This window comes from Primulina huaijiensis, chromosome 4 (assembly GCF_012295235.1).
Source record: "Primulina huaijiensis isolate GDHJ02 chromosome 4, ASM1229523v2, whole genome shotgun sequence".
NCBI lineage: Eukaryota > Viridiplantae > Streptophyta > Magnoliopsida > Lamiales > Gesneriaceae > Primulina > Primulina huaijiensis.
The window spans coordinates 3,509,009-3,528,192 of record NC_133309.1 but is presented as its reverse complement, the minus strand read 5'-3'; the positions used below and the strand labels follow the sequence as shown (position 1 = coordinate 3,528,192).

The 19,184-nt window shown below is 34.0% G+C and overlaps 2 protein-coding genes across 2 annotated transcripts; both read right to left on the bottom strand.

The window, feature by feature from the left end:
• Nucleotides 1-4,149: 4,149 nt before the first annotated feature.
• LOC140975251 (uncharacterized) lies at nt 4,150-12,528 on the bottom strand. The gene is given in 16 exon segments (XM_073438851.1): nt 4,150-4,677; nt 5,446-5,619; nt 5,734-5,865; nt 6,413-6,511; nt 6,648-6,719; nt 6,793-6,849; nt 6,937-7,128; nt 7,547-7,641; nt 7,776-7,875; nt 7,958-8,110; nt 8,205-9,155; nt 10,674-10,784; nt 10,868-11,030; nt 11,610-11,707; nt 11,820-12,083; nt 12,171-12,528. Coding segments are annotated over 16 exon segments (2,913 nt in total). The 5' UTR covers nt 12,279-12,528; the 3' UTR covers nt 4,150-4,533.
• Nucleotides 12,529-18,218: 5,690 nt separating this feature from the next.
• Nucleotides 18,219-18,554, bottom strand: LOC140975884 (uncharacterized). The gene has a single exon (XM_073439810.1). The coding sequence runs from the start codon at nt 18,552-18,554 to the stop codon at nt 18,219-18,221; it is 336 nt and encodes a 111-aa protein (XP_073295911.1).
• Nucleotides 18,555-19,184: the final 630 nt, after the last annotated feature.

Sequence of the window (19,184 nt, the reverse complement as noted above, 5' to 3'; positions counted from 1 at the left end):
TTTTTTCCGAAAATAGGAGGCCTAATATATATAGGCTGTGGGAACGGATCTCGGCCGTCGATCCAAACACACTTGGACGATCAGAATGCACCCCGAAAAGTGTGCCGGTGTACGAAAGGACACACGCAATTATTAAAATGTCAGACTTATCGGTTCCTTGTAAGGCGAAACGTTCCTGACCGTTGGAATGAAAGGGCACACGTCATTTTGACACCTCATCAACAACCCGGGAGATTTAAGAAACCTACGCCTCATGTTAACCCCGGGAGATATCAAGCCCCGGAATCTTGTTATCATCCCGGGAGATTGGAGGCCCCGGTACTCTAGTTAAAATCCAACATTTTATTTTGAACCCGGGTGGTGTGAGAACCCGGCATTTCATTTTAAAGCCCAGAATTCATTGGAAGAAGAAGAAAAAGAATTACATCTACTAAAATTTTATTGAGGAAATAATCTATGCCACGTTACAGCAGCTAGTTCAGAATCTACAGAATCCTGCCACTCAACTATCCAATTATTCAATTCATGGATTCTTAAACTAGTGAAGGATTCGGCAGAGGAAATCTTCTTTAGCTGATGCCACTCCTTCCATAGCATTGCATGCAGGAGAACTTGGTCAGTTGCTAGCTCTGTAACGTGGTTGACATCAAATTGTTGTTTGTATCTTCTCGCTACTGCCCTCTGGGAACGAGTAAATGCCAAACCATGTTGATAGGAATTCTGGAGATCTTGAATCTTGAACCATGAAGACATAACCTTCACCGAGATATATTCTTCAATAGTTTTCTTCAAGTCTTCCAGATAAGGAAGCATCTCATCTGTGACAATGGCATGCGTACTGCTACAAGCGGTAGACTCACTCGAACTCGGCATATTGGATTATTGTTCTTATTTCACTTTCATCTTCTTATTTATAGACAGGTGGTATTTAATGTTGAAGAAGGTGGAGAGCCGTGTGCTAGCTTAAACGTTTTTTATTTATGAAGATAGACGGGGCTATAGGTATCAATGTATCGGAATTAACAAATTCTTGTAACGTGGAATGATATGAATGCGAAGCGTGTGTCATAATGACGTCTCTTGGAATACTCGAGAAGAGTAACCGATAGAGCACCGTACTCAGAGCCCGGGAGGCTAGAGTCCCGGGCATTTCAAGGAAAGCCCGGGAGATGTTAAGGTTTAGCATTGTGATTTTATCAATTAACCTTGTTCCACTCGCGGTATATATGCATCAACCGATAAACTTAAGAGATTACAGCAAAATAACGACAGAGACAGGCTTCAATTAGTATTCTATTCAACCATAGACATTAGCGCGTACTACATCATCGTATTCTTCCTCTACAGCGATTATCCATATTTTCACCCAAGCAGATAAAGGTCCGGTGGAAGTCTTCAGGAAGCTGTCTGAATCAGCAATACGCTTAAGGATCTTTATTTCTTTCCGAAGCATTAATTGGTAGATACGACCATCTGTAAAGACGTCTACCCACTCAGCTATATGCAAGTGCTCTCGCACTCTCCTCAGTTTAGCAACCAGGCTAGGAGTGATAGCTTCTCCAGAATCATAAAGAAGTTTCAGCCCCTGAAGCTCTTCCCAGTAGTCAATAATTGCGTGAAACACTTCATCTTCCATAGTAGATTTTCGAATCTCTAGAGCGGATTCCTTTAAGGCTTCGGTCATACTCGGAGTTTTCGAACTACTTGCACCAGCCATTGTGTTTCCTGGATGACAGTTTGTTAGTACGATTGAAAAATGGGTGAATGGCTATGTATAGGAGGAAGGGGCTAATCACAGCCGTTGATCTGTAAATGCACGAACGACTAAGATGGGCCAAGAGTTGAAAAGACGTGTACGGTTATCAAGGCGTCAGACTTATCCACTTCTCGAAATGCGAAACGTCTTTTAGGCGGGAATTTATGCTATGACACGTGTCATCGTGGTAATATCGACAGGGCCCAAGAATGTTAAACAATAAGTTATTATGAATCCAGGGGACAGGAGGTCTCAGCATTTCATCTCATCTATGGGATATTTGAAGACTTCAATTTGGTGCACTGTTAATTATCTTGGACTGATCGGGACAGCGAGTCAAGCTCTAGCCCGACTATTTTAGGGATGGGTGGTGATACCCCCATAAGGATCCGGGTCGTTGCCATAAGGATCCGGGTCGATTGACGACCCGGACACTATCAAGAGCCCGAGCACTACATGTTTCCCAAGAATTCTTCGAACAGCCCGGTCTCCCGCGCAATCATCGCCCGAGCTCTCATATAAGTACCCGGGTAATCAATTGCCCGAGCCACCTCGAGAATTGAACCATACTCGAGTATGATTGATACAGGACGTCTAATCTGTCAGAACAACTTGGGCTTGGAGTGTCCTTTAAGTCATCAGAAGATAGGGTATGAGCAGCCGACTTGCCATACTTAGTAGGTAACACTGGAATCGAGGTACCTACCTCATCTTCTACTATAAATAGCAGGTATTAATGTCATTTATAGATTCTGAAATCTTTGAACTCTTAAGCATTATACATATTTTCTCCCAAATATTGCTTGTGTTCATCTTCAACCTGCTGACTTAAGCATCGGAGTGGCCACACCGGACACCCCTCCGGCGTCCATTCACGAGTTTCTTTCATTGTTTGCAGGTGCTATTGAAGCCATTACCTTCACTCAAATTCCCTAAAAACTATAAATTATTGATTTGACCCGTTGGAGCTCCTTACCCGGCTCATCCATTTCAACGAAGTCACATCATATGGTTTGAAGAAGGCTCCACGAGCCTGATACAGCAGGATTGATGCATACTTGTTACAAAATGGCCTAGTTAAAAGTGAAAATAAAGTCACATTGTATATAAAAAAATCTGAAGATGAAGTAAATTGATGATCTTTCGGTGACAGAAGGAGATGTGGTGGCTGTGAAAGGCTTTAAAATGAAGATGGAGGAAAATTTTGAAATGTCTGACTTGGGACAGATGAGATATTTTCTTGGAATGGAAATCAGCCAATCAAATAAAGGTATTTTCATTTCTCAAACAAAGTATGCATGGGAAATTCTGAAAAAAATCATATGGACAAAGCTAAACCAGCAACAACTCCTTTGGATGTAAATGAGAAGCTAGCAAAAGAAGATGGAAGTGAAAAAACAAATGCTTCTGTTTATAGAAGTATTGTTGGTAGTTTGCTATACTTATCCTCAATAAGACCAGATATAATGTTTTCAGCAAGTTTACTTTCAAGATTTATGCAAACTCCAAGTAAAATTCATTTCGGAGTGGCTAAAAGTGTCTTAAGATACATCAAAGAAACTACTGATTTTGGACTTTGGTTTAGTAAATTTGTAAGTGGAAACCTTCAAGGTTTTTCATATAAGATCCTTGATCCTTACTCTTTGTTGTACAAACACATGTTTGAGAGATCTTAATTCCTTTTGTTGTTAGGACAAACAACAACTCTGTTTTGTTTAAGCTGCATAGGGTGTGATGAATGAAGCTTTGTGGGTTTCGCCCCTTGGTTATAGTTATGATCATTCCCCTTGCTTTTGTTTCTCTACTACCTTGTGAGGAGCAGGAACACGAGGCTTGTAAATTCTACAATACACGAGTAGTCATAACTGTAATATCATGTAAATCTAATGCAATTGATATTGGTAATCAGCCATTGGATTTTTTTTTTTTTTTTGGTCAAATGGAGAAAGAAAATAGCACAAGGAATAAGCTTCCAGAACCAAAGCATTTATTTCATCCCCAACATATATTCAAAGTTGTGCTTTTGAATGATGAATTTGAGATAATGAATTTCATATCAATTGATTCAAATTTCTTGATTTGATTTGATAGACAAAATTCAAGAGAATTTCAAATCCACTTCATATCGATAATTTCAATAATAATAATGATGATATATTTCAAATACACTCAAAATAAATGTGATTTGATATCTCCATCCAAATCAAAATAATCGATCCAAACTCGACTTCAAAGAATTTAAAATAAATTACCACAATATTCGTAAACAAAAACCATCATATGAACTCCATGGCTTCATCTCATTCAAGAATCTTGGCCCACCAGGGAAGAGCCAGACAAGGAAGAAAAGATCATTTGGTGGTTTTGTGGCAAGTATCATTGAGGCTTTGCTTTTTCATTTTTATGTATAAAATTACATTAGAACTGTAAAAAATAAATGTTTACACTGTGGATATCTAAAATAATAGTATGAACAACATATTCAGATTTATCCTAATCTATAAATCACAAAACTCGAAAACTATGCAGCACATCTTAATCTGATCATTTCTCTAATCTACATATCACAAAAAAACTTGAAAACCATTGCATCACACCTTAATTTGAGTGTTTCTAAGATAAGAATTTTCACCTCAAGTGCAAGATCAAGACATTGTATGGATGGTGCATCTACAGCAAGTGCAGTTCGTATTAAAACAAGAACTCCGTTTCTAATACACAAACACCAGACAGAAGCATCTTTCATGGAGAAGGCATTTGGCCGAGCAGAAGCCAATTTAACTATGTAGGCGCAGGTTGGCAGAGCCAGGAGCAGTTATCAGGCTTCCCCCATCAGACATATAGAAGCTATTATAGTTAATACGGGTAACTAGAGCTGCCAAGTGAGGGAACTGACCAACATTGAGCTTCACAGAGAGAATCTGCAACACCAAATACAGAGATGCAACTTGATAGACACATATGTTATCGTCTATGCTATTAAAGGAAGCATAATTATTTACTTTGAAGAGAGTTCACGTGCATAAAAAGAAAACAAACTTAGTTACTTACAATTTGCAAAAATAATAGATGTGAAGGACTACTTTTACTTGCTATTAAGCTTAAATCATCTTAAAAATGATGCTAATAAACCAACCCCCTCCCAATTTGTTAAAAAAAATGAAAAAAAGCAAGTTCAAATAAAATTATATTTATCAGAAATGAAGTGATTAGATCACCCACAGTAGATACCAGACCAATCTAACGAACAGTTGAAAATTGCTTTCGTCACGTTCTACTAGACTCTACAATCACATATCTTCACAGAAGCTAGCTGCACAACTATATTGCTAAAATATCACAGCAGCCTACGGAGCAAGATCCAATCATGGACTAAACACTGGTGGCAAATCGGAGTTCTGGTGAACCAATTATATGAGATGATGCATTCATCTCAAATAGATAAGGAGAAAAGAGATGAACAGAATGCTAGGAGTTTCAACGTTGTGGCTTCATCAGTTTAGAGGAGAGAACTAGAGAAGCAAAAGGAAATGGGGAACAATATTACCGGAATAAATAAAAGATTTTTGGGGGTCAAGAAAGATAAAAACGAAAGGAAAAGGAAAAAGCAGGAGAACAATATTTTGGAAGCTGATGGATGACACATAGAAAATAACCATGGAGAGAATTATAAGTTCACAAAAGAATACCCTGAGGAGAAATGCCATGCATTCATCGAACTGTTTCCCTATTTGCTCTAGTTCCTTTTCACATCTTGCTCTGACAGCAGAAATTGCCCCACCAGAGGTTAGAGTCTGTTGTATAGAATAGAAGTCAAGAGCTAGCCCAAGTATACTATTTATGCGACTAGCAATCAATCCCCCCTGCAAGTAAAAAGGACTTCTTTTAGGTAGCCATCATCATCACAAGGTGACAAGCAATAAAATTTTGCATAAAACATAGAATTTATTATAAAAATCTAAGTATGTGAAAGAGACCAGCTTGTCTGGAACAACAAAACACTGCCTCTGAATGGACAATAAGTAGGATTCATGCACGTCTATGGCGTCATCCAGAGTTCCAGCTGCCGCCACACCCTCACAGAGTTCTCGCCACGCATTATGATATACCTGTTCATCAAATCCCAATATTTAACTTTAAACCTCAAGAAGGGTAATAGATTGATCTGGTGGCACCTTTTATTTTGAATTAGGATTTGCTGTTATCTTTTATTTTAGGATAGAAGAAGTCTTGATTTGCTAATTTGTTGCTATCTTCTATTATTTGTTGCTGTCTTTACAAGGATTTGGAGGCGCTGAACTCCGTATTTAATAGTTGAAATGAATAAAATTCTAAATGTGAAAATCATATTGAACAAGATAGGTCTCTTTATGAAATGTGTAATTCAAAATAGTTCTCATTACACTGACGATAGATCCATTCGGATCAAGGAATGTGTTTCAATTCTCACCTTGGCAATTCAAAATGTTGAAACACAATCCAATGAAATCAGACAATAAAAAACAATACATCAACTTAGACGCTAGATCGACAATTTACAGATAAAGCTCTTGGAAATAATGCTAAACCAATTCTTGTTCATACTCCACGCATGATAAAGTATGACAAACAACTCACCCTCCAATCTCCTGTATTTAAGAGTCAGTAACACATTACCCTGTCCATAACATATTGGTGAAATGCATCCACAAAATGAAGGAGTTTTTGCTCCAGCAACCAGCAGCGCTTTTGCTTAGTCGAGGCAATGCCTCTATCCTAAGAGATACAAAGTGATATACAAAGGATCTCAGCATTTTTGGTTGAATACGAATAGAAATCAAAGGATCAGTCCGTATCCTGAAGTCTGCAAGACATTTAAATAAAATACGGTTCTAAAGGAAGCAAGATGTACCTTCCACATCCACCTTCGAGTCTTATCTAGTACATATTTTGCACGTTTAACCTTCAACAAAAAACTCATCACCTGCAGAAATTATACCAGGTATTAAAGAGAAAAACAGCTACTCAAATAATATATATGATGCGCCAAGGTCTACCTGATTATACTTCTTCATGACTTCCAGGTTGCAAATAAGCTCAAGGGGCCAAGAGACCTATCGCATTGCATCACAAATGAAATCCAGTAACCTATATTTTCAAACTAGCATAGAAAACAAAGGTAACAAAGTCCTAGCACATGCCTTGTATGTGAATGCAATAGAGTCCAAGACATCCATTCCCGAGCTATGCGCTCTACCTTTACGAGGAGTGGAGACAACAATGGGTGGATTACGCTGTTCACCTTCATTCATACCAGGATTTTTGGCTAGTGACACAACCAATGCATCAGGTGTACTTAAAAGCACATTATCAGCAGAATTCCTTATTGATTCCTGATGAAAAATAAATTCTGAAATTAATGGTGCCAGTCCATTGACACAAGGAATACAACATCAAATTACACAAAGAAAAAATCAATGGACAGCATACTATATTTCTCCAACTAGTACCAGACAATTTTTTATGCCCACAGTTTATGATATTTTGTCCCAACAATTCATCAGGACCCCTGATGACTCATGGATTACAAGACAAGTTGGTTGATGAGAATTAAGGGGACTACAGCTTACTCGCAATAATCAGAATAAGTAACTCAAAACCCTGTAAGTATAAACTGGACATTAATGCCCACTCTAAATCGCTGTTGACGAATAAGCATGATGGTCCATGTCACAGTAACAAAATGGAACTAAATGAAAAAAACTTTTGACACTTCAAGACTTGATGAAGCTTTATTAGATGAAACTGTACCTACAAGATCGTGTTCAATTCAAAATCATCGTCTAAGGATTCTCCTTTGTCTAGCTTATTAAAAATGACAGACAAAAAATGATGTAGCAGATCACCTAGAGTATTTGCAGCCAGTCAGATATATTTTATAAATATAGTTAACATGTGAATTAATGGAATAGTCATTTAAGAGGAAACCAGATCCCAATAAATTTATGGCAAACAAAGGAACAGTCATCCAGTGGGACACCTGATCCTAATAAATATATGGCACGCAGCACACCCAACTCGTCCAGCAATCTCCACTCATGCAGTAATTTTGACAACATTTTGCTGCCAATATAATCAGCCTGTACACAATTTTTCATGAATTTGTGACAAATCGATTAATAAAATTATGACAAGTATTGTGAGTCATTGTTCATCCCCAACCTGCTTCTTGATGAAGACAATGAGGCACTCTTGAAGGACAACAATAGGAAGCGGAGTAGTTTCAGGTTCAACCTTTTGAATCCAGCTAAGGATTCTTGATGCAACAGTACTGTTATTCTGAAAGGGTAAAACCTCAGACACGTGAAGGTCATCCTGCCCAAAGAATGAAAGAAAACCTAAATCCTAGCAAAAACAACATTATATTTCACATCACAAACCATTTAAGATAACTCCGCAAATGTGAAACCTGGAAAGATGGAAGAAGAGTTGGAAATGGAAGCAAAACTTCCAGCATCTTTGTATCATCCAGGAACCGATGATGATCTAATTCACCAAAGTGAAGACCAGAAGTGTAATCCGTGTTCTTGATTGTCAAACCACAACCACAATTATCACCAAATATAGCTTGCCTAAGCACATCATCATTCAGAGCGGGAAGACAAAAGGCTTGAGATATGTTTAATGAGCTCCAAGCATCTCTATTCTCATAAATAATGTCACTGCAAACTGTGATAGCTGGATTTTCAGGACAATATCTTTGGGGAAGGTTATCTATTTCATCTGGAACTGCTGTCCTCCCCTTTGTCATGTTGTAATTTATTGCACCTTTTTTTGCAGGTGTTGAACTAGTATCTCTTTTCTGGTTCAAAATATCTGCCATTAACTTCTGCCAGACATTTTTTGAGTAAGTATTTAATTGAAAGCTCCCATCATTTTCCTCAATCTCCTCTGTTTCCCCACACAGATGTTTGTCATCTTGCCAAAAATACTCAGCAACATGATAACCATGGCCAATAAGTGCTGTTAATGAGGCACAAAAGACCTCCGACAGGGTTAATCCAGCTATGCTGTTTCCTTTCTCAACATAGTCAGCAGAAATTGCAAAAGGAGATTGCATAGGAGCATGTCGAATCAGCTGCAGTGATTTTCCAGCAGAAATAATTGCCTTCGCCATATCCATGATGAAGAATGGACAAACTTGAAATTCTTTGTTATTTGCTTCTTTTCCCATGGGTACACTAGACAAAGGTACAGATTTTCTAACATTCTGATCTTTATTGTCTTCTGCTGAAGGTAGAAAATCATAAGCAAAATCTTCCCGATGCAATCTCTTGGACATTGCTGGTCTTGGTTGATAGCTTTTCTCCCAAAATTCAGCCTCGTCTATTGTGATTTCTTTGTTAGAAACAAAGAACATCTGCCGAAAGGTAAAATGAACCATATATATAATTGTTGCACCAGAAATATAAAGAAACCAAAAGGAGCCATCAAAAAGTCACCTCTCTCAACAGCACTCATAATTGAAACACAAATCTTACACCCTTAAAATCAAGAAACAGAACAAATGCAATCACTGTAAACAATCAATGAATGTGTGAACAGTGATTCTGATGAACAACCCAAGCATACATTACAGACACAAATTTGCCATCACGAACTCATCAAATATAAATCAGATGAGACAGCAAGCGCACAACCTGTTATATAGGTGCCTAAAATTAAATAGAGCATCAGAAATAACTTAAGAACATGCGTAGAAAATTTTAGGATCTTTCAACTTTATTCCTCTAAGTGGAGAGAGAGTTTTATCAGAGGAGACTTGTCCCTCGGGAACAAGGGGAAAATTAAATTCCTGGATTTCCTTTATATAGTTTGGCTAGACAGAAAGGAGAAGATGGAGGGAACAGATAATAGTTGGGGCAATCCTTCCTCCTTCACAAAGTAAAAAAATATAAAGTTAATTTAACACAACCATAAATACACATGAAATAACTGATTTTTTCTTTTTCTAGCACCTTTTGATTTAACAAATAAAAAAGTGCACGCCCATTTTATGTTTTCCCAAATTACATGATCCAATAATATTTGAATTTTACTATATTCAGCAAAAAGCAGATGATTTTACTACTAAATGATTAATATATTCTTTAATCGCAATACATTTGAAAACACATATTACATTTTTATAATTTCAGTTGTTGCGCAATGAAACAATTCCATGGACTATACAAAAGAATTTTACAATAATAAGACAACAATGAGAACATTATTTTACACACATGAAAGTTTGCAAATAAACCGTGTTTTGAGATGCAACCAGTTCGTTTAAATCTTATTAGACCGTGAGTGTACAGATAACAGAACTTAACATTTTTCTTTTTATTTAACATATTTTGTTTCAAAGTTTCTATCTTAAATCTAAAAAATATTGATAGAATTTAATGGAGCGTACCAAGTTTTGAATATACCTTCTGTCATGTGACTCGTGTCCATCGCTAACGATTACTAAATAATAAATTTAATCGTCTTCCAGCTCCTATAATGGATGATTTTTTGAATTTTGTTACTGTAATCTATTGTTGCAATTAAATTTCATATAAAAAAATAATGGTCATACTCATCTAGGGCTTCCCGATCTTCACAAAATGTGTTTTAACTTTCTCAATCGATAGTGTAAATAATAAAATGAGTAAATTAAGCAAAATTACGTTCAACCATCCTCCTTTTGTCATACCAAAAGGTGAAAGCAAATCTTTTCCTCCATGATATCAGATAACAGGTAGGCGTTTGTTGAAAGGTATTCCTTGGTAAAGGATTTGATTAGTTCCAGTTCTCTGGCCTCCCACTTGCAGTACCAAATGTAGCCTCATATAGAATTTCATAAAAGGTTTCAAATAACTCCAGCAAAGAAGTAAAGTAAGAAAACAAGAAATACCTCCTCAAAAGGATCATCAAGAATTCCTTGAAAGAGCCAAGAATCAAGACTCTCGATATACGGCAACAAACTACCGACAAGTATATAAAGTAACATCCTATATGCATCCTCCTAAAAAGAAGCATATTTGATTAAAACCAATCATCAAAAATGCATGAAACGAGTATAATAAAACTTGAACATGTTTGAATGACCTCTCCTCCTTGAACAAGACAAACTTCATTGAGTTTTAGATACAGATGGTTCAAAATGTGAACAGCAATATCCGCAGCAGGTACATAGTCATCAACTTCGAAAAAAATTTGTGGAATAGCTCCAAACACTATTTGCAACAAATGCTCGGCTCCTGAGCATAGACTATATGAAATAAAACCAAGAGAAACTAAGATAAGAAGCTCAGAAACAGAAATTAGCTCCAACATGAACTTTGTGGGAAAAATTAATCTGAAAGAAAGTTGATACAGAAATTCAGGGTATGTTCGTGTGGAGCAAGACAAGGATAAATATCATGGGCAAGCATCCTTATATGACCAAATAGCACTGAGTGAAACAAAGAGCCAGATTTTATTATACAGATATAACAAGCACATTACAATGTAAGAAAACACCGAGCAAAAGCACATAGATGTGTCGTCAGATTTTGAGATGTAGGTATATAGACATCCAGATTTGACATGTTCAAGTGAATAGAGAGAGAGGGGGGAGCAAAGGAGATTGGGAATTGAGTCGTAACGCATATGATCCCAAGTTAACAAAATGAGAAATCCAAGATGGTTCATTTAATAGTCGATCCCAAAATCAAAATAAAATTAGATTAGGTAGAAGTACATGATCATTACGATTTCGATTTCTAAATCCTAAATTATCTCTTTCAACAAATCCAATGAATGCACACATAATTATTCAATCTCCAAATCCATGATAATGTTGACCAACCTTGATAATGAACTTGACAACCCCAAAAGAGTGGGGGTAGTGCTACCATCTGAGCTATTTACCTTCACCTCTTCTTCCAGAGCAACATCTTGTATCCTCTGTTCCAAAGAAAGATATTTGAATGACATGACAGAATAAGCAAAATGATTCAAAACTGGAACGCAGAAGACAGACCCAGAAATGTTGGTAATTGATATCAATCTCACTCACTCTTAGCCATGCACTAACAGAAGAGGCAAATGCTCGCAGCGTAGGTGGAGGCAAGCTTTTAGATTTCTGGATTTTGTTAACAACGATGTCTACCACTTTTAAACAATTTGCAGCAAACATGAACTGGTTAAGAACACGATGCAAACTCATTTGCGAGAGATGAGCGACGTATATTCCACTTTGCACGCAAAAACAATGTTTCTTGCCGTCCCAATAAAATATGGAACCCGACAAACCTTGTACCATTTGCAACAAACCTCGTACCTTGAAAACAAACAAAATGCACCGGCATAAATAAAGAAGGATAAAAATTCATAAGCAAAATGCATGTAAGGAACAAAATTTGTGTACCAGATCAAGTTCAGTTGTCCTGAAAGATGAAACTGGAGTTGCGAAATGTATACCTCCAGCAGAAAATGAACTATGGATTCTGTCGATCAGATTTTGCGAAAATTCCATCTTTTCAACACTCCACCACTTAACACATATGAATGCTAATTCAAGCAAACTAAACTAAAAAGCTGGTTCAGGCACCTTATCAAACATTTCGACTGCATCTGCGTCAGTCGAAGTAGCCAAACCTGATGGGTTATTAAAGATAGCATCAAAAGGGAACGGAACTTTGTTCTTCGTTTCCAAAAGCGATCAAATGACGAATTAGGGCTTTAAGGAGGGGAATTCTATATTTGCAAATTTGAATTAGTGTTAGAGCAAGATACTTACGTCATTCCAACCATAAATCTATTTTTTTGGTGCAGTACTTAAACAATCTTCGACCCATAATTCTATTTTGGTGTAGTTTTTGCACCAAATAATACAGTTTCTACACCAAATATAACATTCATCTCCAACCTATTTAATTCAAATCTTTTACTAAAAAATATATTCCTAAAATATTCTTTTTGTTTACTATTTATTTATAAATTTAACAATATAATTATAATTAATGTTAATATTACTATTATAATTATAATTAATAGTTAATTTTATTTAACTATGTGAGGCTTGGAATACAAATTGAATCTGATACGCGTTGTTTTACCAAATTTTTCCTTAGTGGCTTTCGCACACATGGAGGTTATTGGTTTCCAGCCTATATACCATATTCAAATTATTGAACTAATAAAAGGAGATATTTAATTTCCAGAATAAGAATGAATATAAGGTTCATCTATGTCAATTTTACAAAACTTAAAAGGAATTACAAAAGATATACCAGAGAAATTAAACAACAGAGGATTTATCGAGGACAATTTCAGAAGTATAAATTCATAAAAATCACCCATAAACGTCTTAAACGCCATTTCTCGACTAAACAGGCTGAAGGGCTACAACATGAATTTATGTCTCTTAATTAACCTCGAACATTGTGCTTACTATTTCCTGGTTCGTCTTCAAACCTTATGTTCAACCATTAACCCTATATTACATCAAATTCTAAAATTCAAATAAATCTTTTATCATTTCAATTTAATTCCAAGTTACAAATAAATAAAGATCATTGTTTAGTAATGGGATGATTTAACACAAATATTTTAGCATGTCATTCAAGCTAATATACCAAAATATATAAATTAAAAATGTAAATAAAAACAGAAAATAAAAACAGTAAACTTACATAATTGTAATCAGTAACAGAAGCTTTAATTCAATAAGTGGAAGCTTTTATTAAAAAGGGTTTTTTACAAGAGAGGAATAGAGGGGAGCAAACTCGACCGTGTTCTCCTAAGAACACAGAATGATCCTATAAATAGATGGAAGTGCCGGACATGAAACCCCGGATTCCAACTAGAAATATAAACAGTAAAATGCTTTATTAAAGCAAACAGTAACATGGTTACAAAGTCAAAAAGTAAATAGTAATATACCACCTACTTTTGTCATGATATCATGCCATGATGTAAGATTCCACCTTTGATGTGATATGTCATCATGCACTAGTTGATAATGCAACGTTATGATTAAAGATGAATATCCTAATCATCTTTAATATTATCTTTTATAGAATTTTTGAGATTTTCAAAAATATCATCAATTTGAGAAAGTTGAGGAATATCATCCTCTGGATCATGGGCATCATGCATCTGCATTAGATGAATAAATTGATTATCACTGGATTCAGGCGCCATAGATTTTATCCGATTTTGAATCTGAACATCCAATATTCTGATAGAGATCTTTCTTCATTTCTTCAATATAAACCTCAATCATTTTTTCTTTTGAATAAATCTCAGCATATTTCTGAGTGAGGATTTTAAAAGGACTCGTAGATCGTAGAGGCTTTCTCCCTTTTCTTGTTGATTAATGAAGCCTTTCTGGTATGAAGAAATTTTTTCTTCCATTTGATGAAGAATTTCTGAACCATAAATCTGTCAAGTTGCTCGATCTTCTCTTAAAAGTTTATCCCAAAATTTAGTAGAGCTAACTCTCCATAGGCAAGGGATACCTTCATCAGTATAACCAAATTCTGGCTGCCATCTCCAGATCCATGGAATTCCAAATTCCATGAAGAACAGACATAAAGTATTGCCATCAATCCAATGTTCAGAAAAAGATTTTTTAATATTTGGAGAAACATTTAACCAAGTATTCATTGGTTTTATAAAAACCTCAGGCAAAATTTTTGCTGATGGACCAAAAATCTTCCACTATATAAAGAACCAATTTGGAACAGGATAATGAAAAACATTTTCACAAATTTTCAGAAACCATGTATATTTCTTTTTCTCATTTTCATAAAATAGAGTTTTATTAAAACTCTCTACATAATCCCAAAAATTAAATTTGAAACTCATTTTATGAGTATCAGAATAAAATTCTTTTTCAACTAATGGAGATACCCCATTCTTCAATAGATATTATCTTTTTGATAATGAACTTGAAAAAGTTATAACTTCCTTTTTGTTGAGTATTACTGAAAAAGTGAGTTATATCAACACTTTTTGTTGATAAAAGAAGATTTTCATAAAATCTTCTTTGTTTATAAGAACCAAATACATATGATGTATTTGTTAAATATCTCTCCATGATAGTCCACGGAGTCTTCTCCCATTGAATATATTTTTCTTCTATAAGAAGAATTAATTCACGATGTTTTGTCTCTGTATATAGAGCTGAATCATTATCATCTTCTTTTATGATATTAGCATATGATGCTGAAGATTGAGAATCTGTATTAGTTTTCTACTTTTGTTTCAAAAATTCTTGAAACTCATTGTATAACTCATTATTTTGCTCAGTATTACTGGATGAACTGGATAAGTTCTGGGCTATTAACATCTGCTTGCCATGCTGCGCTATTATATTAGGGGGTTTTCTCCTACCACCTCGCCCTCTATAAGAGGACTCTCCTCTACCTCGAGAATACATATCTGTAAATAAAGACATTAAGATAAATATTCAGGAGTTAAAAAATCAGGTAAGTGATTTTCTTCACCTTTTTTTATAAATAATTTCAAAATCAAAAGGAGCTAAATGAGCTTGCCATCTTGCAAACATTTGTTTAGACATATCATGTTTAAAATTTTTATTAAACATAAATTTTGCAGATTTGCAATCAGTTTTTGTAATAAACTTTTGATTATATAAATCATCTTGAAATTTTAAAATATATCTGACAATAGCTAAAATTTCTTTTGCTACTGTCGAATAATTTTTCTGGGCATTATTCCATTTCCCATAATAAAATCTAATAAGATATTCTTGTTTAGTTTGGGGATCTTTTTGTTTCAAAATTCCACCAAAACCTATATTAGAAGCATCTGTTTCAACAATTTTATCCCATTGAGGTTTTGCTAACATAAGACAAGGAAGATTTTTAACTTTTTCTTTTATAATCTGAACAGCCTTAGTATGCTTATATGTCCAAGGTAAAGGATTTTTCTTAAGTCTATCATATAAGATAGCAGAATATTTAGTAAGATTTTGAATATAAAGAAAAATATTATTTAAACTTCCTAAAAATCTTTGCAACTGAGTTTTATCAGTTATTATATCAGGAAATTTTGATCCAAACTCAATACTTCTTTGGATAGGAATAATTTTCCATTTTTTAATCATATGACCTAAAAATCTAATATTAGTTTGAAATAAAATCATTTTAGATTTGGAAATAACAAGTCCATTTTGTATAACAATATTTTTAAACATTTCTAAATGTTTAAAATGAGATTCAATATCATTAGAAAATATTAAAATATCATCGATATAAACAATTATAAAATTGCTATAACAATAAAAAATATCCTTCATTATTTGTTGAAATTCTGAAGGAGCATTTTTAAGTCCAAATGGCATTACTGTCCATTCATAATGTTTTATAGGAACATTAAAAACAGTTTTATATCTAACAGATTCTTGTATTTGAATCTGCCAAAATCCTGATTTTAAATCAAATTTAGAAAATATGATTGCATTAACTAGTCCATCAAATAAATCTTTTTTATTAGGAATAGGATGCCTAATCCATTTTAAAACCTTATTTAAGGGTTTATAGTTTATTACTAATCTAGTACTCCTCTTTCGTGCTCAGAATGTTTATTTTTATAGAAAGTAGTACAAGACCAAGGAGATTGAGAAGGTGTTATTAAACATTTTTCTAATAAAGAATAAATTTCTTTTTTACATAATTTTAAATATTCAGAATTCATTTGACAAGGACGAGCCTTGGTAGGAATATTTATTTCCTTAAAATCTTCTTCATATAGAAGAGAGATTATATGTTTCTTTCTATTCTAAAAAGCATTTGGAAGATCATTACATATTTCTAATGAAAATTTATTATAAATAAATTGAATTTTTTTTTGTAATTTAAGATTTTTTAATTTATCATCTATAGTTAATATTTTAACTTCTTCTTTTAAAGAATTGATTTGAAAAGTTTTTCTATCAATTTTTTCTTATAATTCATTAAGAATTCTATGAACAGGTTTAGTTATAAACTGAAAAGAAAAATGATTACCTTGATAAGTACCTATAATACTTGTCTCATCAACATGTTTTAAAGGATAAATTTGATAAATAAAAGGTAGACCAAGTATTAATTGGCTAGAAATGTCTTTTGCTAATAAAAAACTGATTTGAATACAGTTTTTATCTTTGCAAATATATGCTTTTGGTAATTTATAATTTATTTCTAAAGGTTCTCCTCCAGCATGAGAGAGAGAATGTGTAGTTTTATGAAAATACTTAGTAGGAATTAATCCTTCATGTATTACATTTAAATCTGCATCACTATCTATCATGACAATGAAATTATTTTTATAAGAATTATCTATTAACAAAGTAATATTTGTATACCATTTTTGAGATACGATCATACTTAAAACAGATAAATGATCATTATTTTCTTTGTTATTTTCAATAACTGAGATTCGATAACTTAGATGATTATTATTCTGATGTAAAATTTTTATTTTTTCTTTAAGATTATTAATCTCTTTAACTAAATCTTGTATAGTAATTGGATTTTGTTTACTATATTTTTGTTGTAAAAGATTTTTTTACTTCTTTCATAGAATAAGATTGTTATTGTTTAACAAGAATATTATTGTTACTACTTGTGGAAGCAGTATTTTCCATTTGATCAATAATTGTTGATTTTAATATTGGATCCTTAATCATTTTAAGGAATTCTAAAATATTATTGTTAGTTAAGAAATTAATGTTTAAATCCTGAAATTGTGACATAAGTTTATAAAACTCATCATTTTTATTATCAGTTTCACTTAAATGATTGATACAAGATTCTCCTTGTATACAATTATCACATTCTATATCAGAATTAAAAGATTTATTTTCTATTATATCTTCTGAATTATAAAATTCTGAACTAAATTTTGAGCTATTCTCAGATTCACTATCTGAATTCTGATTAGAATCCATGATTATTTTATTGATTTTATCTTTGAGATTTTCATCTATGTCTAAATTATTAATTTTGTTTTTAGCCCAACATTGATTAGCATAATGTCCTGGTTTTTTACATTTTCTACAAATAATTAGTTTATTTTTAGCTTTATAATTTTCAGCTTTCCGTAATTTACGGCTTTTTTTCTTTTCGTCTTCCTATCTTTTTGTCTATCAGACAAATGTCTTTTCTTCCTATAAGGTCTTTCATCTTTATCTTTTATTTTCTTCTGACCTTTATTAGGTAGATCCCTACCAAATTGATCACAAAATTTACCTAATTGTTTTCTCTCAAGTAAATTATGTCTTTTAATTTGAGTATTTAATTTTAATCCATTACAGAGAGCTAAACCCTCTTGAATATATTAACTCTAATATTTATAATACGAATTAATACAAATGCTTCATTATTAAAATTGGCATAATTTTAATACAGATAATTTATTTTTAGAACTTAATATGAATCCAAATTCAAACATCTGAACAACTATATTACTCCCACAAATGATCAATTAAAGCATTTCGTAGTGCATAGTGAGCATCTTTGTCCTTTATCCTTTTATATCGAGCAAGAAATTCTTGAAATATGATATTCTCATCGACAACCATTTCTACATCCGGAGTTGGTGCTTCTCTCATATCTTCAATGGGTGCGCTAAGGTCACGTTCATCTTCGATAATCATATCGTGCATTATAATACATGTTGTCATTATATCATGTAAATGATGTTTCTTCCAAGCACGTGCTGGAGATGCCACAATCGCAAATCGAGATTGGAGAACACCAAATGCACGCTCCACGTCTTTTCTACAAGACTTTTGTTTCATTGCAAAATATTTCTTTTTTTGGACCGTGTGGATCGTGGATAGATTGTACAATAGTTGACCATTTAGGATAAATACCATCAGCCAAGTAATATCCTGCATCATATTCTTTTCCTCCAATTGTATAATGAGCTCGAGGGGCAATACCTTGTGCGATGTTGGAAAATAGATTGGACGATCCCAAAACATTTATGTCATTATTGGATCCGGGCATACCAAAATATGCATGCCATGTCCAAAGGTCGTAGTCAGATACTGCTTCTAAAATTATTGTTGGAGAACCACTACGACTTGCATATTGACCCGCCCAAGCCGTTGGATAATTTTTCTACTTCCAATGCATGCAATCAAGACTTCCCAACATTCCAGGGAATCCGCGTTCTTTACCAATAGAAAGTAACCTGGCAACATCATTGGCAGTAGGAGATCTCAAGTATCGCTCAGCAAAAACTTCCACCACGGCTCGACAAAAGCGTTGCATATTACAGTGGACTCTCCAATTTTGATATATTCATCCGTAGCATCCGCGGGTAATGCATAAGCTAAAATTCGCAAAGCAGTAGTTGTTTTTTGAATAATCGATAGCCCGAGACGCCCCACACTATCACTTCTTTGTGTGAAGTAAATATCATG

Coding starts and splice junctions, on each gene's coding strand:
- LOC140975884 (XM_073439810.1), bottom strand. CDS start 18,554: ATGAAACAAAAGTCTTGTAGAAAAGACGTGGAGCGTGCATTTGGTGTT.